This window comes from Mytilus californianus, unplaced genomic scaffold (assembly GCF_021869535.1).
Source record: "Mytilus californianus isolate M0D057914Y unplaced genomic scaffold, xbMytCali1.0.p SCAF_9, whole genome shotgun sequence".
NCBI lineage: Eukaryota > Metazoa > Mollusca > Bivalvia > Mytilida > Mytilidae > Mytilus > Mytilus californianus.
In genome coordinates this window covers 41,234,781-41,261,307 of record NW_026262745.1, presented here as the reverse complement: position 1 = coordinate 41,261,307, position 26,527 = coordinate 41,234,781, and the positions used below count along the sequence as shown (strand labels likewise).

Genomic DNA, 26,527 nt, shown 5'->3' with positions numbered 1-26,527 from the left:
AAAGAACCCCAAGAATTCAATTTTTGCTAAAATCAAACTAAGTTTAATTTTGGACCCTTTGGACCTTAATGTAGACCAATTTAAAAAACGGGACTTAAAATTAAAAATCTAAATACGTGGTGAGATTCAGCATATCAAAGAACCTCGTATATTCAATTTTTGTTAAAATCAAACAAAGTTTAATTTTGGACCCCAATTTGGACCAACTTGAAAACTGGGCCCATAATCAAAAATCTAAATACATGTTTAGATTCAGCATATCAAAGAACCCCATATATTCAATTTTTGTTAAAATCAAACTAAGTTTGATTTTGGACCCTTTGGACCTTAATGTAGACCAATTTAAATAACAGGACCCAAAATTAAAAATCTAAATACACGGTTAGATTTGGAATATCAAAGAACCCCAATAATTCAATTTTAGATGAAATCAAACAAAGTTTAATTTTGGACCCCTTTGACCTCAATATGAACCAATTTGATAACGGGGTCCACAAATAAAAAATCTAAATACATGGTTAGATTCAGCATATCAAAGAACCCCATATATTTAATTTTTGTTGAAATCAAACAAAGTTTAATTTTGGACCCCAATTTGGACCAACTTGAAAACTGGGCCAAAAATCAAAAATCTAAATACATGTTTAAATTCAGCATATCAAAGAACCTCATATATTCAATTTTTGCTAAAATCAAACAAAGTTTAATTTTGGACCCTTTGGACCTTAATGTAGACCAATTTGAAAACTGGACCCAAAAATTAAAATCTAAATACACGGTTAGATTCGGCATAACAAATAAATAAATGTGGTCAAAGATTTTACAAATCTAATGCGCCATACTGTGCAATTAAAGATTACTTCTTGAAATTTTTCAATATTTGAAATTTGAAAAAAAAAAAATATTTGAAGAATAATTCTTTTTAATTTCTGAAATCTGAAATGAGAAAAAATTGACCCCCACAATTTCTTTTTATCCCCCCCCCCTTTTTTTCCCCCAAAAAAATTCTTTCCCTCAAGATATGGTCATAATCTCAATTCAAATTTCCAATGGAGTTGGCAACCATAATTACCCATTTAAATTTACCATAGTGCTAACTTAATCTATTTTATAATAGAATTAAAAATATAGTGTCAAATCTTTCATATGGATTTTTTTGTAAAAAAAAAAGATGCAACATTTGCAGATATTTTTACTGGTCTTCCTTTATAAATATGCATTTCTTTAAACATAATTTAAAAGCAGTGTAAGGGAAGTAACCAAAACGTTGTATTTGGATTACCTCCCTTACACTGTTTTAAATTATCTTTATTGTTCATTAACCATTACTTTATACATAATTTAAAAGCAGTGTAAGGGAGATAATTTCAATGATGTATTTGATTTATCTCCCTTACACTGCTTTAAATTATGTTTTGTACTAAAGTATTTGTCCATTAACCAGGACAACCTTGATTTTCCCCCTTTTTTGCCCCTAATTCCTAAACGGTTTGAGCCATAACCCCCCAAAGCAAATCCTAACCATCCCATTGGGGTATGGAAACTTGTAGTATAATTTCAGAGAAATCCATACACCGTTCCATAGTTATTGTCTGGAAACTAGAAAATGCTTATTTTTGGCCCCTTTTTGGCCCCTAATTCCTTAACTGTTGGTACCATAACCCCCAAAATCAATCCCAACCTTCCTTTTGTGGTATTTAACCTTATGGTCAAATTTCAAAAAGATCCATTCACTTAAACTAAAGTTAGAGTGCGAAAACCAATGTGTCTTCGGACGACAATGCTGGACGACGACGACGACGACGCCAACATCATACCAATATACGACCACAAAATTTTTTTGCGGTCGTATAAAAATCGAAATACATGTTTAGATTCAGCATATCAAAGAACCCTAAAAATTCAATTTTTGTTAAAATCAAACTAAGTTTCATTTTGGACCCTTTGGACCTTAATGTAGACCAATTTGAAAACGGAACCAAAAATTAAGAATCTAAATACACGGTTAGATTCGGCATATCAAAGAACCCCAATAATTCAATTTTTGATGAAATCAAACAAAGTTAAATTTTGGACCCTTTGGACCTCAATGTGGACCAATTTAAAAAACGGGGCCCAAAATCCAAAAACTTAATACATGGTTAGATTCAGCATATTAAAGAACCCCAAGAATTCAAGAATAAAACCCCATTGAAATTGATCAAGAAATAAGCAATTTATACGAAGTATCTTCTTTTGCACAATACTGTGCAATTGAATATTTCTTGCTATTGCGCAATACTGTACAATTGACAATTTCTTGCTATTGCGCAATATTGTGCTATTGGATATTTCTTGCTATTGCGCAATACTGTGCAATTGAAGATTTCTTGCTATTGCGCAATACTGTGCAATTGAAGATTTCTTGCTATTGTGCAATACTGTGCAATTGAAAATTTCTTGCTATTGCACAATACTTATTATATAATAATTTACACATCCTGTTTGGTGTGTATCTCCTACCATATCATTATTATTTGCTTTTAAATATTAATCAGAAATAACCAACTTAAAATGGAAAATTTTAAAAGAAAAAAAAAAGGAAAAAAAGAAAAAAAAAGAAAAAAAAAAAATCCCCCCCCCCCAAATTTTTTGAACCCCCTTATGATTCATCACCCCCAAACTCAATCCCAGCCTTCCCTTTGTGGTATGGTACCTTGCAGTACAATTTCAGAGAGATCCATACACTTGAACACAAGTTATTGTCTGGAAACTAGAAAAATGCTTATTTTTGGCCACTTTTTGGCCCCCAAATCCTAAACGTTTCGGGCAATTACCCCCAAACTCAATTCCAGCTTTCCCTTTGTGATATGGAACCTTGCAGTACAATTTGAGAAATATCCAAACACTTACACACAAGTTATTGTCATGAAACTAGAAAAATGCTTGTTTTTTGCCCCTTTTTTTGCCCCTAATTCCTAAAATTTTGAGGCAATTACCCCCAAAATCCATTACAGCCTTTCCTTTGTGATATGGAACCTTGTGGTACAATGTCAGAGAGATCCATACACTTACACACAAGTTATTGTCTGGAAGTTACAACAATGCTTATTTTTGGCCCCTTTTTGGCCCCTAATTCCTTAACTGTTGGTACCATAACCCCCAAAATCAATCCCAACCGTCCTTTTGTGGTATTGAACCTTATGGTAAAATTTCATGGAGATCCATTCACTTAAAATAAAGTTAGAGTGCGAAAACCAATGTGTCTTCGGACGACGACTCCAACGTCATACCAATATACGACCAAAAAATTTTTAATTTTTGCGGTCGTATAAAAAATTAATACACGGTTAGATTCAGCATATTAAAAAAACCCCAAGAATTCAAAAATGAAACCCCATTGAAATTGGTCAAGAAATACATTTGTAAGCAATTTATACGAAGTATCTTCTTTTGCACAATACTGTGCAATTAAATATTTCTTGCTATTGCGCAATACTGTATAATTGACAATTTCTTGCTATTGCGCAATATTGTGCTATTGGATATTTCTTGCTATTGCGCAATACTGTGCAATTGAAGATTTCTTGCTATTGCGCAATACTGTGCAATTGAAGATTTCTTGCTATTGTGCAATACTGTGCAATTGAAAATTTCTTGCTATTGCACAATACTTATTATATAATAATTTACACATCCTGTTTGGTGTGTATCTCCTACCATATCATTATTATTTGCTTTTAAATATAAATCAGAAATAACCAACTTAAAATGGAAAATTTTAAAAGAAAAAAAAAAGGAAACCCCCCCCCCCAAATTTTTTGAACCCCCTTATGATTCATCAAACTCAATCCCAGCCTTCCCTTTGTGGTATGGTACCTTGCAGTACAATTTCAGAGAGATCCATACACTTTAACACAAGTTATTGTCTGGAAACTAGAAAAATGCTTATTTTTGGCCTCTTTTTGGCCCCAAATTCCTAAACGTTTAGGGCAATTACCCCCAAACTCAAACCCAGCTATCCCTTTGTGATATGGAACCTTGTAGTACAATTTCAGAAAGATCCATACACTTACACACAAGTTATTGTCCTGAAACTAGAAAAATGCTTGTTTTTTGCCCCTTTTTTGCCCCTAATTCCTAAAATATTGAGGCAATTACACCCATCATCAATCCCAGCCTTCCCTTTGTGGTATGGTACCTTGCAGTACAATTTCAGAGAGATCCATACACTTGAACACAAGTTATTGTCTGGAAACTAGAAAAATGCTTATTTTTGACCCCTTTTTGGCCCCCAATTCCTAAACTTTTCTGCAATTACCCCCAAACTCAATTCCAGCTTTCCCTTCGTGATATGGAACCTTGTAGTACAATTTCAGAAAGATCCATACACTTACACACAAGTTATTGTCATGAAAATAGAAAAATGCTTGTTTTTTGCCCCTTTTTTGGCCCCTAATTCCTAAAATTTTGAGGCAATTACCCCCAAAATCAATCCCAGCATTCCTTTTGTGATATGGAACCTTGTGGTACAATGTCAGAGAGATCCATACACTAACACACAAGTTATGTCGGGAAGTTACAAAAATGCTTATTTTTGGCCCCTTTTTGGCCCCTAATTCCTTTACTGTTGGTACCATAACCCCCAAAATCAATCCCAACCTTCCTTTTATGGTATTGAACCTTGTGGTGAAATTTCATAGAGATCCATTCACTTAAACTAAAGTAAGAGTGCAAAAACCAATGTGTCTTCGGACGACGCCGGACGACGCCAGACTACGACGACGCCAACGTCATACCAATATACGACCGCAAAAAATTTTTTAATTTTTGCGGTCGTATAAAAAATTAATACACGGTTAGATTCAGCATATTAAAAAAACCGCAAGAATTCAAAAATGAAACCCCATTGAAATTGGTCAAGAAATACATTTGTAAGCAATTTATACGAAGTATCTTCTTTTGCACAATACTGTGCAATTAAATATTTCTTGCTATTGCGCAATACTGTACAATTGACAATTTCTTGCTATTGCGCAATATTGTGCTATTGGATATTTCTTGCTATTGCGCAATACTGTGCAATTGAAGATTTCTTGCTATTGCACAATACTGTGCAATTGAAGATTTCTTGCTATTGTGCAATACTGTGCAATTGAAAATTTCTTGCTATTGCACAATACTTATTATATAATAATTTACACATCCTGTTTGGTGTGTATCTCCTACCATATCATTATTATTTGCTTTTAAATATAAATCAGAAATAACCAACTTAAAATGGAAAATTTTAAAAGAAAAAAAAAAGGAAACCCCCCCCCCCCCCCCAATTTTTTGAACCCCCTTATGATTCATCAAACTCAATCCCAGCCTTCCCTTTGTGGTATGGTACCTTGCAGTACAATTTCAGAGAGATCCATACACTTTAACACAAGTTATTGTCTGGAAACTAGAAAAATGCTTATTTTTGGCCTCTTTTTGGCCCCAAATTCCTAAACGTTTAGGGCAATTACCCCCAAACTCAAACCCAGCTATCCCTTTGTGATATGGAACCTTGTAGTACAATTTCAGAAAGATCCATACACTTACACACAAGTTATTGTCCTGAAACTAGAAAAATGCTTGTTTTTTGCCCCTTTTTGGTCCCTAATTCCTAAAATATTGAGGCAATTACACCCATCATCAATCCCAGCCTTCCCTTTGTGGTATGGTACCTTGCAGTACAATTTCAGAGAGATCCATACACTTGAACACAAGTTATTGGCTGGAAACTAGAAAAATGCTTATTTTTGACCCCTTTTTGGCCCCCAATTCCTAAACTTTTCTGCAATTACCCCCAAACTCAATTCCAGCTTTCCCTTCGTGATATGGAACCTTGTAGTACAATTTCAGAAAGATCCATACACTTACACACAAGTTATTGTCATGAAAATAGAAAAATGCTTGTTTTTTGCCCCTTTTTTGGCCCCTAATTCCTAAAATTTTGAGGCAATTACCCCCAAAATCAATCCCAGCATTCCTTTTGTGATATGGAACCTTGTGGTACAATGTCAGAGAGATCCATACACTAACACACAAGTTATGTCTGGAAGTTACAAAAATGCTTATTTTTGGCCCCTTTTTGGCCCCTAATTCCTTTACTGTTGGTACCATAACCCCCAAAATCAATCCCAACCTTCCTTTTGTGGTATTGAACCTTGTGGTGAAATTTCATAGAGATCCATTCACTTAAACTAAAGTTAGAGTGCGAAAACCAATGTGTCTTCAACCGACGCCAGACAACGCCGACGACGACGACGCCAACGTCATACCAATATACGACCACAAAAAATTTTTTGCGGTCGTATAAAAACAACAAAATTTGCTTAAAATTACCTATTCAGGGGCAGCAACCTAACAACGGGTTATCAGATTCATCTGAAAATTTCAGGGCAGATAGATCTTGACCTGATTAACAATTTTACCCCATGTCAGATTTGCTGTAAATGCTTTGGTTTTAGAGTTATAAGCCAAAATCTACATTTTTACCCTCCTATGTTCTATTTTTAGCCATGGTGGCCAACTTGGTTGGTTGGCGGGATGGCCGGACACATTTTTTAAACTAGATACCCTAATAATGATTGTGGCCAAGTTTGGTCAAATTTGGCCCAATTGTTTCAGAGGAGAAGATTTTTGTAAAAGTTTACGGACGACGGAAGCAGGACGCAGGACCCGGTGAGCTCAAAATGACAATATTTCTTTTAATTAATATTCTTGTACTGGCCTGATATTTGAGTACTTTTTATACCTCAGGATTGATTGTTAGACATCAAAGTGAAGAAATTTAAGTTTAAAATTGAAAAATTTGTTGTCGCATCAAAAAAAAGTGCCAATATTTTCCATTCTGTTAGAATATTATACAACAGCATTAAAATTCTGTTCTTTTTGTCCCTAAGAATGAATAGTTTTACACAAATTGAGAGCTCAGCTCTATAGTTCTACGGTTACTAATATTTATATCAATAACTATAAAATGCTCCGCAGGGTGCAGCTTGATACGACCGCAGAGGTCGAACCCTAAACAGTTGGGGCAAGTATGGACACAATATTCAAGCTCCATACAGCACTGAATTTGGATTGTGATTAAATATTTGACACAGCATAGGTTTCTGACATAGAATGAATGTGGTCTAAGAACTTAAAAAAATTTAATTTACCTATTCAAACCATATCATTATTATTTGCTTTTATATATAAATCAGAAATAACCAATTTAAAATGGAAAATTTTAAAGAAAAAAAAAGGAAAAAAAGGGAAAAAAAATCCCTCCCCAAATTTTTTTAACCCCCTTATGATTCATCACCCTCAAACTCAATCCCAGCCTTCCCTTTGTGGTATGGTACCTTGTAGTACAATTCCATAAAGATCCATACACTTACACACAAGTTATTGTCATGAAACTAGAAAAATGCTTGTTTTTTGCCCCTTTTTTTTGCCCCTAATTCCTAAAATTTTGAGGCAATTACCCACAAACTCAATTCCAGCATTCCCTTTGTGATATAGAACCTTGTGGTACAATGTCAGAGAGATCCATACACTAACACACAAGTTATGTCTGGAAGTTACAAAAATACTGATTTATGGCCCCTTTTTGGCCCCTAATTCCTTTACTGTTGGTACCATAACCCCCAAAATCAATCCCACCTTCCTTTTGTGGTATTGAACCTTATGGTATAATTTCATAGAGATCCATTCACTTAAACTAAAGTTAGAGTGCGAAAACCAATGTGTCTTTGGACGACGATGACGCCACCGGACGACGACGCCAACGTCATACCAATATACGACCCCAAAAATTTCTTTGCGATCGTATAAAAAACAGACCCAAACACAAAAACTTAACATTGACCAATGAACCATAAAAATGAGGTCAAGGTCAGATGATACCTGCCAGGCAGACATATACACCTTACAATCATTCCATACACCAAATATAATTGACCTATTGCTTAATATGAGTACTTGAAAAAAACAGACAAAAACACAAAAACTTAACATTGACCAATGAACCGTGAAAATGAGGTCAAGGTCAGATGATACCTGCCAGACAGACATGTACACCTTACAATCATTCCATACACTAAATATAATTGACCTATTGCTTATAGTACTTGAAAAACAGACAAAAACACCAAAAAAACTTAACACTGACCGATGAACCATGAAAATGAGGTCAAGGTCAGATCATACCTGCCAGACTGACAGGTACCCATTACAATCATTCCATACACCAAATATAGTTGATCTACTTCTTATATATATAGTATTTGAGAAATGGACCTTATCATGTAACTTTAACCTTGATCACTGATCCATGAAATGAGGTTGAGGACAGGTGAACTCCGTCTGTCTGATAGACATGTAGACGTTGCAAGGAACCCATATACTAAATATTAGGGATGTCAATGAGTACTTGAGTATTCAAGTATTGCTCCGTAGTGCCGAGTATCGAATACCAAAACTATACTCTACTAATTGGTTTCCTATTAGAATAAAGCTGTCTTCTTTATATAAAATTGATCTTCTTGAGTACCTCTTTTTGAAAATTAAGTAGGCATCACTGATTAATCATACTTGTAAATGAAATACATTTTGTTTCTAATGCTTGTGCAAAATTGTCATTTAAAATGCCTTCCAAAATACATGGGCTATACCTAGGCTAACATTTTAAACTAAACATGTCTTAGCCATTCCGTCACATCGGTACCATCAGAACAAATATTTTCGTCTGCAAGACTGTAAGTTGCAAAACCGACTGTCCCAAATAATAGTTGACAAGAAAATATTTCCAAATAAATTAAATACATTGCATCCTATGGTGACCCTCAGCGAATAGTTCAACTTCTAATCCTTACACCTTTGTAAACATTAAATGTGTTTTCTTAACGATTACCAAATACTATTGTTTGATATGGTTTTTCCTTGTTATAATTTTTGAATAGGTGTTCATTAAATTATATTAGATTAGATTATTGTTTTTTTACTTAATTAGTACTTTTAGGTAATGAGCTATTAATTATTGTGTGTATTCTCTGTCCCAGATACTTATGTAGATGGTTTTTCGTCCGTTGAACAACACACCACAGAATATAAAATACGTATTTTTTTGTTTCCATGTTGTCAATATATTTCGGAGCGAGTACTCGAGTATCGCTCAATAAAACCAGCGAGTACTTGATTAGTAATTGTTCACAGAGTTGACATCCCTTCTAAATATAGTTATCCTATTACTCATAATAAGTGACAAATTCACATGACAAAAAAACTCCATTTTTTTTTCAAGCAGTCGCTGAACCATGAAAATGAGGTCAAGGAAAATGGACATATGATTGACGGAAACTTCGTAACATAAGGTATCTGCAGACAAGATATGAAGCATCCACTGTCTTCTACCTTCTGAAATATAAAGCTTTATACAAATAGTTTATGCCGCTGCCGGATAGTAATACCTATGTCTTGCATACTGCTAATTTTGTCGAAGGCGAGACAAAAATCATGCTTTACCACAACTCTATCTAAATCATTACAGTGACTTGATTGTAAGTGTTACTATCCTGCACCTTTTGCAGTTCATTCGTAAATTCTGACCAAATTATAATTTGTTTCATCAAATCAAACTGTTCAATTGGTAAGAAATTTGAACATATCCAAGAAAGGTTGCAATCCTATATATAGTATTTGATTTAGCATCCGAAATACACTTTCCTGCACAAAGTTTCTACCATTTTTAGAAAGTTTGACCTTGACTTTTGACATACTGACCTCAATATCACTTTTACCTGTAATATATGTGATCATATTTCCAAGTAAGGTTGCTATCTCAGCTGATATAAAGTATTTAATTTGGTATCCAGAAACACAGATGACTGACGGGTTGATGGACAGACAGATAAAAAATTATGTATCTCTGCTAATTTGTTGATGCTTAGTCTATATCAGATACTGCAGATAAATGTATTTTTGAAGTTACCTATCTTTGTGGATTGAGGAAAAATTATATTTAAAAGAGTTCTTGATTTCATGCTTTAAATTAACAAAGCAAAGCATACAAGCCTATAGGAAATTTGTGTAATGCTGAACATTTAAATGTGTTGATCACATACACCCATGAAAAGGATGAAAATTAGTACCACATGAACTATGTACGGTATACATAATGAGCCCACAGTAAGTAGGTTTTACAAAGCAAATGCATTTTGGAGAAGGGCAGAAACATAAGACAGCCATTTGATATCACTAGTTTTTTGGTCTATATAATGGTCAGGGACAGAAAAGCATTACTGCAGACCCCCTACTGATCCCTTTTCAGAGAGTTAATTCATTTTTAACTCCTTTAACTATATAATTACCTCTAAATTATGTAAACGTTGTAACAGTTCCAAGCATTGGTTGCTGACACTTCCTTTTTCTTTAAGTTGTACCTTGAGCATGTTCAGTTCTTCTCTCTGATTGGTCAGATTATTACCAATCAGATTCTGTTTAGAATGAAGTTGTTGGGAGAGTTTATATTGAATTTGCAATTCTTTTTCATCTATCTGTAATGTAAATAAAACTTACATAATTGCCTTAGTATTAATGTTCCCAAATTTCAAGTAAAATCCCTTTCAAAATATTCTACATAAACTATGTTCATTGAAAGTATATTGCTAATATCAGTTTGTATGACTTGCCTTACCTCACAGGCAAAATAATTCTAATAGGACAATAAGAAATTTAGATCACATCAAATGTTTTTCAGCATTTTTTCAAGATATCATTTTCCTTTAATAAATATTACATCAGCTACCTTAGCTTTGTAGGTAAAAAAAAAAACCATCCAAAAAATTCCAGTAAAGACGTCTTTTAAACCATTAATTCAATATTTATAACTTAATGCAGCCCCAACAGGCTTTGTTAAATCCCAAATATAGATCAATATTCCACTTTTAGAAATAATAATGATAATGGTTTTATTGTTGAAACATAATTCTGAAACAGATGCCCTGAAGTAGATTCAGACTAAATTAAGCATACTTAAAGTACAAATGGTACACACTGACAGACAACATGTGCTAAGTGACTGCAATTCACTGTCTCGCACAATCCTTATATGTCTATAATTATATGATATAAAAATAAGGAGATGTGGTATGATTGCCAATGAGACAACTATCCACCAAAGGTCAAATAAAGTGGATCTAAGCAATTATAGGCAACCATACAACCTTAAACAATGAGAATAAAATGCTTCGCTGAGCGCAGCCTGATACGACCGCAAAGGTCAAACCCTGAACAGTTGGGGCAAATTTTGACACAATATTCAAGCTTGATACTATCTGAATTTGGATTGTGCTCAAATTTTTGACATAATATAGGTTTCTGACACAAAATAAATGTGGTCAAAGATCTTACAAATCTAATGTGCAATACTGTGCAATTGAAGATTTCTTCCTGAAGCTTTTCAAAAATTAGAAATTCTAAAAATTTGGGGAAAAAAATATGAACCCCTAAAAAAATTGGAACCCCTCGATCCCCCCAAACTTTTCGAATCCCCCTTGGAGCATTAACCATCAAACTCAATCCCAGTCTTCCCTTTGTAGTATGGAACCATTGTAAGGGAGATAACTCTAATGCAAAAAAAATAAAATGCTTCGCTGGGGCGCAGCTTGATACGACCGCAGAGGTCGAACCCTGAACAGTTGGGGCAAGTATGGACACAACATTCAAGCTTGATACAGCTCTGAATTTGGATTGTTATTAAATATTTGACACAGCATAGGTTTCTGACACAGAAAGAATGTGGTCTAAGAACTTGAATTTTTTTAATTTACCTATTATGGTCCAATGTCCAAAATCAAAATACATGGTTAGATTCAGCATATCAAAGAACCCCATATATTCAATTTTTGTTAAAATCAAACAAAGTTTAATTTTGGACCCCAACTTGGACAAACTTGAAAACTGGGCCCATAATCAAAAATCTAAACACATGTTTAGATTCAGCATATCAAAGTACCCCAAGAATTCAATTTTTGCTAAAATCAAACTAAGTTTAATTTTGGACCCTTTGGACCTTAATGTAGACCAATTTAAAAAACGGGACTTAAAATTAAAAATCTAAATACACGGTTAGATTTGGAATATCAAAGAACCCCAATAATTCAATTTTTGATGAAATCAAACAAAGTTTAATTTTGGACCCTTTTGACCTCAATATGAACCAATTTGATAGCGGGGCCCACAAATAAAAAATCTAAATTCATGGTTAGATTCAGCATATCAAAGAACCCCATATATTCAATTTTTGTTGAAATCAAAAAAAGTTTAATTTTGGACCCCAACTTGGACCAACTTGAAAACTGGGCCCATAATCAAAAATCTAAACACATGTTTAGATTCAGCATATCAAAGAACCCCAAGAATTCAATTTTTGTTAAAATCAAACTAAGTTTAATTTTGGACCCTTTGGACCTCAATGAAGACCAATTTAAAAAACGGGACCCAAATTAAAAATCTAAAAACACGGTTAGATTTGGCATATCAAAGAACCCCAATAATTCAATTTTCGATGAAATCAAACAAAGTTTAATTTTGGACCCTTTTGACCTCAATATGAACCAATTTGATAGCGGGCCTACAAATAAAAAATCTAAATACATGGTTAGATTCAGCATATCAAAGAACCTCATATATTCAATTTTTGTTGAAATCAAACAAAGTTTAATTTTGGACCCCAATTTGGACCAACTTGAAAACTGGGCCCATAATCAAAAATCTAAATACATGTTTAGATTCAGCATATCAAAGAACCCCATATATTCAATTTTTGTTGAAATCAAACAAAGTTTAAATACTGGACCCTATCTTGGACCAACTTGAAAACTGGGCCCATAATCAAAAATCTAAACACATGTTTAGATTCAGCAAATCAAAGAACCCCAAGAATTCAATTTTTGTCAAAATCAAACTAAGTTTAATTTTGGACCCTTTGGACCTCAATGTAAACCAATTTAAAAAACAGGACCCAAAATTAAAAACCTAAATACACGGTTAGATTTGGAATATCAAAGAACCCCAATAATTCAATTTTAGATGAAATCAAACAAAGTTTAATTTTGGACCCTTTTGACCTCAATATGAACCAATTAGATAACGGGGTCCACAAATAAAAAATCTAAATACATGGTTAGATTCAGCATATCAAAGAACCCCATATATTCAATTTTTGTTGAAATCAAACAAAGTTTAATTTTGGACCCCAATTTGGACCAACTTGAAAACTGGGCCAAAAATCAAAAATCTAAATACATGTTTAGATTCAGCATATCAAAGAACCTCATATATTCAATTTTTGCTAAAATCAAACAAAGTTTAATTTTGGACCCTTTGGACATTAATGTAGACCAATTTGAAAACTGGACCCAAAATTAAAAATCTAAATACACTGTTAGATTCGGCATAACAAATAAATAAATGTGATCAAAGATTTTACAAATCTAATGCGCCATACTGTGCAATTAAAGATTACTTCTTGAAATTTTTCAATATTTGAAATTTGAAAAAAAAATAATATTTGAAGAATAATTCTTTTTAATTTCTGAAATCTGAAATGAGAAAAAATTGGCCCCCCACAATTTCTTTTTATCCCCCCCCCCCCCCCCCCCCCCCTTTTTCCCCCAAAAAAATTCTTTCCCTCAAGATATGGTCATAATCTTAATTCAAATTTCCAATGGAGTTGGCAACCATAATTACCCATTTAAATTAACCATAGTGCTAACTTAATCTATTTTATAATAGAATTAATAAAAATATAGTGTCAAATCTTTCATATGGATTTTTTTGTAAAAAAAAAAGATGAAAACATTTGCAGATATTTTTACTGGTCTTCCTTTATAAATATGCATTTCTTTAAACATAATTTAAAAGCAGTGTAAGGGAAGTAACCAAAACATTGTATTTGGATTACCTCCCTTACACTGTTTTAGATTATCTTTATTGTTCATTAACCATTACTTTATACATAATTTAAAAGCAGTGTAAGGGAGATAATTTCAATGATGTATTTGATTTATCTCCCTTACACTGCTTTAAATTATGTTTTGTACTAAAGTATTTGTCCATTAACCAGGACAACCTTGTTTTTCCCCCTTTTTTGCCCCTAATTCCTAAACGGTTTGAGCCATACCCCCCAAAGCAAATCCTAACCATCCCTTTGTGGTATGGAAACTTGTAGTATAATTTCAGAGAGATCCATACACCGTTCCACAGTTATTGTCTGGAAACTAGAAAATGCTCATTTTTGGCCCCTTTTTGGCCCCTAATTCCTTAACTGTTGGTACCATAACCCCCAAAATCAATCCCAACCTTCCTTTTGTGGTATTTAACCTTATGGTCAAATTTCAAAAAGATCCATTCACTTAAACTAAAGTTAGAGTGCGAAAACCAATATGTATTCGGACGACGACGACGACGACGCCAACGTCATACCAATATACGACCACAAAATTTTTTTGCGGTCGTATAAAAACCAAACAAAGAATAATCAATTCGGAGTATAAAAATTTATTACCACTGAACCCTTTGATATACACTATTATAATATTATATGTATTTAAATCACAGTATTTAATGTTTCTAGAAACAGCTAAAAAATATTTCATACTAGAACTAGCAAACAAATAGCAAAAAGTGCCAACATAAAGAAACAAAGCCAAAGTAATTGTCCATTAACAAGGAAACCCTTGTTTTCCCCCTTTTTTGCCCCTAATTCCTAAACAGATTGAGCCATAACCCCCCAAAGCCAATCCTAACCATCCTTTTGTGGTGTGGAAACTTGTGGTACATTTCAGACTATTCTATACACTGTTCCACAAGTTATTGTCTGGACACTAGAAAAATGCTTATTTGGACCCCTTTTTGACCCCTAATTCCTAAACCATAGGGACCATAACCCCCAAAATCAATCCCAACCTTCCTTTTGTGGTTTCAAACCTTGTGTTTAAATTTCATAGATTTATATTACCTACTACTAAAGTTAGTGGCAAATTCCCAATGGAGTTTATTATACTAAAGTTATTGGCAAATTTCCAATGGAGTTTATTAATACTAAAGCTATTGGCAAATTTCCAATATACATAATTTAAAAGCAGTGTAAGTGAGGAAATTCAAATGTGTTTGAATTACCTCCCTTACACTGTTTTTAAATTATGTTTTGTCCTTAAGTAATTGTCTTTTAACCTGGAATCCCTTGTTTTCCCCCTGTTTTGCCCCTTACTCCTTAACCGTTTGAGCCATAACCCCCCAAAGCCAATTCTTACCAACCCTTTGTGGTATGGAAACTTGTGGTATAATTTCAGAGAGATCCTTACACCATTCCACAAGTTATCGTCTGGAAACTAGAAAAATGCTTATTTGGGCCCTTTTTTGGCCCCTAATTTCTAAACTGTTGGGACCAAAACTCCCAAAATCAGTCCCAGGCTTCCTTTTGTGGTCATAAACCTTGTACTTAAATTTCATAGATTTCTATTTACTTATACTAAAGTTATTGTCCGGAAACCAAATGTCTTTGGACGACAACGACGTGATACCAATATACGACTGCAAAAATTTTGCAGTCGTATAAAAATCCATACTGTATAGTCGGCTATAAAAGGCCCTGACATGAAAAATATGAAACAATTCAATTGAGAAAACTTAAACTGCCTAATTCATAACAAACAATTTATGAAAAACAAATATGACAGTTATGAACCAAAGACAACCACTGAACTACAGGCTCCTGACTTAGGACAGGCACACAAAGAATGTGGCAGGGTTAAACATGTTTATGATATTTGTTTTCACAAGAGTGGACACACTGAAATGTCTCGCCTGTTTTAGTGTTCATAATTGAATTTATGTTGAAAGTAAAAAAAATAAGTTTATATAAGATTTACATTAAATTAACATTTTAATGATGAATGAACATGAAGTCAAGGTGAGATAAACCCTATCAGACAAACATGTAGGCCGTACAATCATTCCATACACCAAATTTATTTAACATATATTGCCTAAAGTATCTTAGAAACAAACCTCATTGAGGAAACTGAACTTTGACCAATGAACCATAAAATGAGGTCAAGGTAAGATGACACCTGTCAGACAGACATATACACATAACATTCATTCCATACAGAAAATTTTATGAACTTATCACTTATCTGCCAGTTAGAAATGTGAACCTTACGATCATTCTATACACCAAATATAGTAGCCACATATCCAAGTTAAGTTGCAATCCCATTGAATACATCCTGAAACCTATGTTCAAATTTTAGTCTTTTTTAGTTACCTTGACCTTAGGCTTAAATATAGGTCTGTAATGCTTTTACATTCATGTTGAGTAACATGTTTTTAGAAAAAACAGCATCATAAAATCACATGGGATACACTTTTGGCTAATAAATCACAGGCAAATATAGCAACAACATTTGAGTAAATAAAATCGCATTATACAAAATTTTTTTTTGAAACATTAAGTCAAATGACTACTAAAAGCAAACTTTGAAATTTCTTATGAAATAATTTTTCATCTAGATTTAAGGTTCATCAGAAGGGATTGACAAATATGGCCATTTTTTTTATTTCCTCTTGAGTACAGACAAACCTGTGCACAAGAAAAGTTTTAAGGCATTGCAGAAACTGGATAAATATTTGTCAATTCCTTGAGATGAACCTGAAAGATCCCCCCCACCCCCCAAAAAAAAACAAAAAAAAACTAAAATTATCTTCAATCTTTGATCAAAATATTGTAAAAAGTCATATTTTCATATTATCTATTTATCTATTTATGTTGCTATGCTAAAATATTTTTTACTTATCTCAATACTTATCTTATTTCATATGTATCAAAAATCAGTAAATGTGATTCTGTTGTGCAAACAAAATTTCAAAAGTTCTTCAATCTGTACATATTCAGCCAATTAATCTTTATGAAGGGACTGGAGTGAACTGTATTCTATGTTAAACATTCATGCATGAGGGACCTTATTTTAACATTTTCACACCTTCCAATGTTTTTGTTAATCACGGTTTAGTAATGATCCCTTAAAAGTTTTTATCATTTATTATCATTATTAATGTTATTTAAAGATTTTTATAAAATAATCTATTTCAATGTAAGTAATCAGCAGTTAAATAATAAAATACATTCCATACACCAAATATAGTTGACCTATTACTTATAGCATCTGAGAAGAAGACCAAACAACAGAAACTTAACATTGACCAATGAACCATGAAAATAAGCTCAAGGTCAGATGAAACCTGTCAGACAGACGTGCACACCTTACAATCATTCCATACACCACATATAGTTGACCTATAACTTATAGTATCTGAGAAGAGGACCAAACAAGAGCAACTTAACATTGACCAATGAACCATGAAAATGAGGTCAAGGACAAATGACACCTGCCAGTCAGACATGTACACCTTACAATCATTCCATACACCAAATATAGTTGACCAATGGCTTATAGTATTAGAAAAACAGACCAAAACACAAAAACTTAACATTGACCAATGAACCATGAAAATGAGGTCAAGGTCAGATGAAACCTGCCAGACTGACATGTATCCCTTATAATCATTCCATACACCACATATAGCTGACCTACTGCTTGTAGTATCTGAGAAACGGACCTAATCACGTAACTTTAACCTTGATCACTGATCCATGAAATGAGGCTGAGGTCAGGTGAACCCTGTCTGATGGACATATAGACGTTGCAAGGAACCCATATACCAAATATAGTTATCCTATTACTCATAATAAGTGAGAAATTTACATAACAAAAAAACTAAACTTTTTTTTCAAGCAGTCGCTGAACCATGAAAATAAGGTCAAGGACATTGGACATATGACAGACGGAAAGTTCGTAACATAAGGTATCTGCATACAAAGTATGAAGCATCCAGGTCTTCTACCTTCTGAAATATAAAGCTTTATACAAATAGTTTACGCCGCCGTCGTCGCCGCCGTAGCCGGATAGTAATACCTATGTCTCACTTTCTGCGACTTTCGTCGCAGGCGAGACAAAAACTGAAATTATGAAACATCTGATATATGATATTCCACTCCACTCCCCCCCCCCCCCCCCCCCCCCCCCTGTAAAACTGAGAAATAAAAGCGAAAATAATGTAGTATTCCTCCTTTAATCAAGTTTTATGATTTTATTATCATGAATCAAAATATTACCATGAAAGTTTTAAACCATTATGAGGAGCAGAAGGACCTTCTTATGGATGTTTGGACAGACACTTTATTTTCAAGAGAATTTGGAATTTGCATTTATTATCTCAGAAATTCTGGATGAGACCCCTTCTCACTCCTACCCTTTTATTTAAGAAGAAAACAAAATTGATTTTTTTTAATATCATTATATTACAAGGATTATCAAGAACTGCATTTAAGGGACATAACTCTTATAAATGACTGGTAAGTTTGTGTTAATCTTGTATTGCTGATAATTTTTTTCTATTTACAGTTTCTCTCTATCTTCTTTAGTTTTTGCCCAAAACAATACTGTTTTGGCTGTACATTTATGTGGTTCAAAATAGTCAAATTGAAGAATTTGTAATTCTTTCGTAAGCAATAAAATTGAGAATGGAAATGGGGAATGTGTCAAAGAGACAACAACCCGACTATAGAGCAGACAACATCTCTATACATGAATAATAATATCATACAAACATATATTATTCATATATTCTGTAAGGTACATGTAAATAGATCAAGTTTTGAAGAAAAAAAAAATAAATCACTGCATTAAAGCTTAAAGTAGTCACTACTCATTTTTTTCTTCAATAGACAGAAATGTGCTAATATCTTCTTAATTTCTACAGAAAATAATCAATCATCAAACAAGGACTATTATACATCAAAACATGAAGAAATCTCAATGTGAGATTATGCAACTTGATTATGCCATTATAAACTATTAAGTTAAACATGTCAAAATAATGAAATTAAATTTCCTGATTCAGTTTGCTCTGATGTTTGACATTTTGTTTATCAAACATGATCGAGTTGGTTGATTTAATTAAAATAAGTTTACAGAGCAGATTAATCGGTTGAGATTAATTTTGTAGAAAAAGTATGAAACAAAATTATGTTAATGTAACAAAAAAGTGTCTATTACATCTATTTTGCTTATAAAATTGATGCATGACTGGCTAAATAGCAAGCAGTTACCATTCTAATGAGTGAAAGAAATTCTGTGATCTATTCTTCAAAGATTTTAAAATAAATGGTGTATCAGAATGCATTTACTGCTTTTTCCCTTTGATGAAAACAGCAAGTTTATATTAAAAATTCGTAAGGGTTCCGCGGAACCCAGTGTCTCGCCTATTTTTGCTGTTAATCGCAGGCTCAACAAAAATGAGGAAAAAAATTAATAAAAATATTCCTTTCTATACCATCTTTTGATTGTAAGTAGCTTCTGTCCAAGTTTGGTACAAATCCAGGATAATTTATGAATCTAATAAATGTTTTAAAAACTTAAACTGCAGACTGTATGTAATGTTAACTGGAAGAAAAACTAAGTCCATTTATAAGTAAAATACGGAAAAAATTGAACAAAATTTTAACAAAATTTCCTTCTAGATACTAGCTTTTAATCATAAACAAGCTTCTGTCCAAATTTGGTACAAATCCAGGATAGTTTAAGAAAGTTGCTAAAATTTTAAAAACTTTAACCACAGAGTGAATGTAATGTTAACTGGCAGAAAAACTAAGTCCATTTATAAGTAAAATACGGAAAAAATGGAATTTTTTTTTTACAAAATTTACTTCTGGATACTATCTTTTAATTATAAACAAGCTTCTTTCCAAGTTTGGTAGAAATCCAGGATAGTTTAAGAAAGTTATTAAAATTTCAAAAACTTTAACCACAGAGTGAATGTAATGTTTCTTGGCAGAAAAACTAAGTCCATTTATAAGTAAAATACAGAAAAAATGGAATTTTTTTTTTACAAAATTTACTTTTGAATATTATCTTATGATCATAAACAAGCTTCTGTCCAAGTTTGGTAGAAATTCAGGATAGTTTAAGAAAGTTATTAAAATTTCAAAAACTTTAACCACAGAGTGAATATTTGTGGACGCCGCCGACGACTACGACGACGCCGACGGAATGTAGGATCGCTATGTCTCGCTTTTTCGACAAAAGTCGAAGGCTCGACAAAAATACAATTTCTTGGATGACTTTGATTATTTGCTATTAATAACTTGTGTCTACAACTGTGGGGCCTATTGGATAAAATAAGAAACTAATTAGGCTCCACATAAGGTAACCTATCAATCCCTTCAAAGATTTGTTTATAATGAGTTTTGGTACAGAGGTCATGTCATTCCCCAAATAAACATGCCTTGGATTTAACATACCAAATCTCACATGACGTGGCAATGGCATTAACTAAGAGGATTCATTTCCTAACTTAAAACATGACTTGGATTTAACATACCAAGTCTCACATGATGTGGTTATGGCGATGACCATACCTGTCAACCTATGACAATGAAAATGCAGGTGATGACCTGCATAGAAGAATGAAATCTCAGGTCATAACACGTACGAACTTTTTCGAGCTGAATTTCAGTATTTAGGGGACATTTTTCTTATAAATTATATATTTAAGTTTCCAAAACATGTCCACCTGGTTAAGTAATTTAAAATTGTACATATTATTATTTCATTGCACCTGGAGGCCATTGATAGATTTGTGTTTCATTGCCTTAATTCCTGTTCATATTCATTCCATGACATACAATGTGCCAATTTGTGTTTTCTTTACATACATTTGTGCAGCTTTTAAACAGTGGACCATAAAATATGTCGATATTAGAGTATAATAAAATAAAGTTAAACAATTCAAGGAAGTATAGATGAAAAAAGTAATTTTCTAAATTTTTATTTTTTAATTGTTCTAAGGTAGAACAATAAGTAAAAGTATTATTCTGATATGTTTGTGCATTCAATTCATTTTAGATTTAATCTTTTTACAAAAAAAACATAAGTTTAAGGAGTATCTTGTGAATTGACAAAAAAGGGGAAGTAACTCAAATTGTTTTTAAAACAACTTTGAAATACACAAATTATTTACAACCTAAAGCTAAGGTGATTGGTGTTAATTAACAGTGTGTTTGACACCAAAGCTGTCAAGTGAAGCCATGCACTGAAATGGGTCAATTGAGCTGAGTTTACACAGCTAGTTGAACTTCTTGTCCAGGAAGAATTACGAATTAAATTGCCGGTATTTCATCTGGGACTATTATACTAGTATATATATAATAGTCCCAGATTTCATTGAAATCACTTTATATCTAATCAGTCTGAAGGCTAAGGAATCCGGGTGAAAACAGGTTATTTTCCGAATTCCCGGGTTATTTCGTCACCCGGCAGGTGTTCCGGGTGACCCCTGAGAATTGTGAAAATCTCGGGTCACACCCGTAGGATCCGGGTCAGTTGACAGGTATGATGGCATTGACTAAGAGGATTCATTTCCTAACTGAAAACATGCCTTGAATTTAACATACCAAGTCTCACATGATGTGGTTATGGCATTGACTAAGAGGATTCATTTCCTAACTTAAAACATGCCTTGGATTTAACATACCAAATCTCACATGACATGGCAATGCCTTGGATTTAACATACCAAATCCCACATACCATATCATGTGTTGACTTAAAGAGGATTCAGGCCCATGTTTCTGAACAACTGGTCCAATAGGAATGAAAGTGTTTACAGTAATTATGATGTAAAACATACGTATCTTCTACAACAATATTGATATACACTGCAGCTAGTATTTGTTTTAATAAAGTCACTGGCAAAACCTAGATAATACTTAACACACTTCAGAATCAGAACAATAAGTATGGGTCACTTTCTTTGCTTCACACAGACATTTTCCTACAGAAACCATGTGATACAATTACTCTACTTTGTTGTAATTAGTGTGTATGGTAAATCAAAACAGTGTGTATTCATTTATTCATGAGTAACCATTTTTCATGGATTGAGGAAATCATGTACTTTTCTAGATAGTTGATTTCGAGGTATAACAAATTCTCCATACAAAATTAAGCCTATAAACATCAAATCATTTTATTGACCACTCGAATTCATGGTTAACCCTCAATGCCAACAAAATCCTAAATAGATTATAGTATTCCATACTTGGTTAATATGAATTCACAATAAATCATTCATTGTTTGACTGAAGTTTAGCACCACATCATCAGCAAACATGAGGCTTTTTGTCCTGACAAAAATATTTTTTGAACAAATGAGTATTTTCTGGTGTAGAAATTCCAATATTGAACACATTATACAGTATCCTAGTAATTTTACCAGTTTTTAGGTGTGGCCAAAACGTCTAAAATTTTTTGAACAAATGAGTATTTTCTGGTGTAGAAATTCCAATAGGGAACACATTATACAGTATCATGGTAATTTAATCATTTTTCAGGTGTGGCCGAAATGTCTAATATTTTTTTAAACAAATGAATATTTTCTAGTGTAGAAAATCCAATAGGGAACAGTATGTAGTTATTTAACCATTTTTTTAGGTGTGGCCTAAACGTCTATTTAAAGTATTTGATAATATTTTGGATACATCCTGAACCATAAATTTGCAATAAACACATTGTATTCCTTGTACTTTTATTGTTTATGGTATAATGTGTACTGTAAATCACAAAAAACACGTGTAATGTAATTTCTATAAACGTGTAATCAGTAAATCATAAGAACATATCTCAACTTAATGCACTAATGTTTACATGAATATTCAACATTCACCAGGAAAAGTTGCCAAGTTGCACGTAGTATCATATTTACAAACAAGACGTTTGCGTAACTCATATTACATCGTTAATGATATTTGGGTCATTTTGTCTTGAACGGTAAAAGTGACTTTGCCACCAAAATTCGAACTTGATCTGTGTTTTGTGGTAATAACGAAGCATTGTGTATAAGTTTCATAATATCTGGTTGAGGCAAACTAAGGTGAGACAACAGAAACAAATTTCGGGACTTACATAAACTTACGTACAGATGGACAAGGATAACACTTTATGTCCCCTCCACTTTAGCGGGGGCATACAAAATCCCCTACTGCAATCTGCATATTTGCAGTATGCTTTTCACAAGCTTTTGGTAAGCATGCTGCATCCAAACATCTGAAGTTTGTATTGCAAGATGCTTGGTGCATGCATGCAAAATTTTCATTATGCTCATTACAAGCTTGTGACAAGCATGCTGCAAAAAAATCAATTCCAAGATGCTTGCTGCAAGCTAAAAGATGATTGTGGAACTTCTGCATGCAAATCTAAGCTAGCTAATGAGTGCATGAAGTTATTACATGAATTGCATAACATGTTTTAACTGAAATGTATTTAAAAAACTGGTTATGTTATGTATGATGTCAGCAGTGTTCTGACAGCCACCTTGAGAAAGAAACGGGAGCTGTTTTTGGCCTTATTGAAAAAGCAGACTTCTACCTAAATGCTAACATTAGAAAAAAACACGAGTACACAGTGTACAAAAGACAGTAATGCTGTATGTCATATGGACTTTATTGTGATCAAAAAGGATTGATTGCAAAAAGATCAAGTTGGTGATCAACTGGTTAAACTTGACACATTGTGATCTTAGTGATCTAGGTATAAAAGAAGATTTCTAATCTTTTATATAAAAACAGGAAATGTGGTATGATTGCCAATGAGACAGCTATTTACCAAATGCTTCGGGACAAGGATGTAAATAACAACACACAACCTTCACTAAATCATGGTTTTCCCTAAATAGCTCCCACATAAAGCTATATATGTAACAAATTAACACTTATAGCATTGCATAAATTATTTGTCTGTGCCTAATACTTAAAAATAATCTACTGATTTCGACTTAAATGTCATTACTTTGTGTGGCAGAAATAAAACAATTCCTCATGTAGTTATTCAATGCAAAAGTTTTGTTCCTTTATTTCATTGTCTTTTGTGAGAGAAATAATCCATACAAACTTGGACTTGATACCTTTTATCTATAGATTGATCTTTGTCTAGTACTGAATACATGTTTGGGAAGAGTTATATCAGATGTAGTAATGATGGATGATGGTAGACTGGTGATACATGTATGTTTGTTAGACCGTTACAGCGTCTTCTGATCAGTAACCATTTGAACAAAGGAAGACTAAATACCAGTAGAGAGTAAACCATGTTGTATAACAGCTGTTTATATGTCTTTTTAAACAAAATCAAGTGCAAAAAGCCCATAGACAATTTTGATCTGTAGTCTAGGGCACTCTTTAATCGAGCATGTATAGGAAAAACATTGTACAACAACTCAAAACACTTATGATTTTTTTTTCTATCAAATTTGGTTTCAAAATTAGCATTAATGAATTAATTTGCATGCACCATTGCCAAGTTTATTTTTACTCATTTTCAGATGTACATGTACTTGTAATTCAATTGCAGACAGCTTGTAGAATATAATTATACAGAGTAATTCAACATACAACAATTAGAGCAAATAATGATCAACCTGCAATAAAACTGAAATCGTCTTGTTTGTATTTAGATCCCCAATCTTCAATCAAACTGTGATCAACCTGCAATCAAACCATGATCAAACTGAAATCAATTAAAATTGTGGTTCGCTTGCCCAACCATTCTGTGAAGTTTCCGCACGCATGTAATTAATGCTTGTGATTTTGGTTTCGGAAGCAACTGCATTTCCAAGGAAATAATATAAATTTGTCTTCATGTTTGATTCTTTGAAATTGATTTGATCCTAACTTAATACAAAACTAAGAAATCCATGATGACGGCCCTATACTTTTTCAGTTGACTGCTCAGTATTACATGTATTACAATGTCTGCAACTACCTTAAATAATGTTTGTCTACCTTTCAGTATTTTTTAGTCTTTTCTTACCTTTTTTGAATTACTTGGACTTGTAACTGAATCAACTGTAGGACTCTGTACCTTTACTTTACCTATAACACAAAGCAATTTATAAAACATTCAGTATGGTCAGTAAATTTGGCCCTTGTTTCTAAATATAAAAGGTGGCATATTTGTTATATCATAAGTGAAACTTTACATAAAGGTGTTTCAAATCTATAGAAAAATGTTCTCTAAGCCGTTTAGGAAGAACTTTTGGTTTATTTACAGTTACAAGCCGTTTAGATAGACCTTTTGGTCTATTTACAGTTATAAGTCGTTTAGGTAGACCTTTTGGTCTATTTAAAGTTATTAACCTTTTAGGTAGAACTTTTGGTCTATTTACAGTTATAAGCCGTTTAGGTAGAACTTTTGGTCTATTTACAGTTATCCATCAATACATTTCTGCAGCTGGAGACTATACACGTTCTCGCAGAATTTATTATTCACAGTTTCATCCATACTTTAATGTATCTTCTTGGTTTAACGGGAAAATTTCTACAACCTGATCTGCTATAAAACAAAACTATTGCTAACTTTAAGGTTTTCTTGTAAGATATTGTCGCACAGATTAAATTTTAGCTTGTAAAACTGAACTTTTTATGACATGAATGATGAAATGGATCTTTTGATATCAAAACTGTCCATTAACATGATTAACATCAAATAATCTTTGAATGATTTCATTTTATTGTCATAGTTGATGAATATTTAAATTGATTATAAACTTTAAAATCATATCTGATGTCAGTGACAATACACAGTCATACTGGGAGCATATGCCTCAATTTCCTTACATGAGCATAACCTGTCAAATTCATGTTCCCCGATTTGACCCAAATTCTCATATTTGATAACATTACATACTAAAACCTATATTCAAATTACAAAAATTCTAAAAGAAATAATTAACAACTGCATAGAATTGGTATAATGTATCTGCATTTCGGGCAAATTTTACACTAGACAGCATCTAATTATCCATTGAGATGACTTTCGAAGACTGCCGACTGTCATATAACCAGATATTATAATAAAATGCTCCGCAGGGCGCAGCTTGATACGACCGCAGAGGTCGAACCCTGAACAGTTGGGGCAAGTATGGACACAACATTCAAGCTTGATACAGCTTTGCATTTGGATTGTGATTGAATATTTGACACAGCATAGGTTTCTGACACAGAATGAATGTGGTCTAAGAACTTAAAAATTTTAAATTGGACATTCACCTATTATGGTCCAATATCAAAAATCTTAATACATGGTTAGATTCAGCATATCAAAGAACCCCAAGAATTCAATTTTTGATGAAATCAAACAAAGTTTAATTTTGGACCCTTTTGACCTCAATGTGGACAAAGTTGATAACGGGGCCCAAAAATCAAAAATCTAAATACATGGTTAGATTCAGCATATCAAAGAACCCCATATATTCAATTTTTGTTGAAATCAAACAAAGTTTAATTTTGGACCCCGATTTGGACCAACTTGAAAACTGGGCCCATAATCAAAAATCTAAATACATGTTTA

The 26,527-nt window shown here is 33.0% G+C and overlaps 1 protein-coding gene across 2 annotated transcripts in view; it reads right to left on the bottom strand.

Moving 5' to 3' along the window:
• Positions 1 to 26,527, bottom strand: part of LOC127715781 (circadian locomoter output cycles protein kaput-like) — a 107,664-nt gene that overhangs the window by 8,006 nt on the left and 73,131 nt on the right. For both annotated transcript variants that reach the window (XM_052221925.1, XM_052221926.1), the window contains 2 exons: positions 24,989 to 25,050; positions 10,368 to 10,553 (listed from right to left, as the gene is read on the bottom strand). In XM_052221925.1, the coding sequence (XP_052077885.1) occupies positions 10,368 to 10,553; positions 24,989 to 25,050 (248 nt within the window). The remainder of the gene's footprint in view (positions 1 to 10,367; positions 10,554 to 24,988; positions 25,051 to 26,527) is intronic.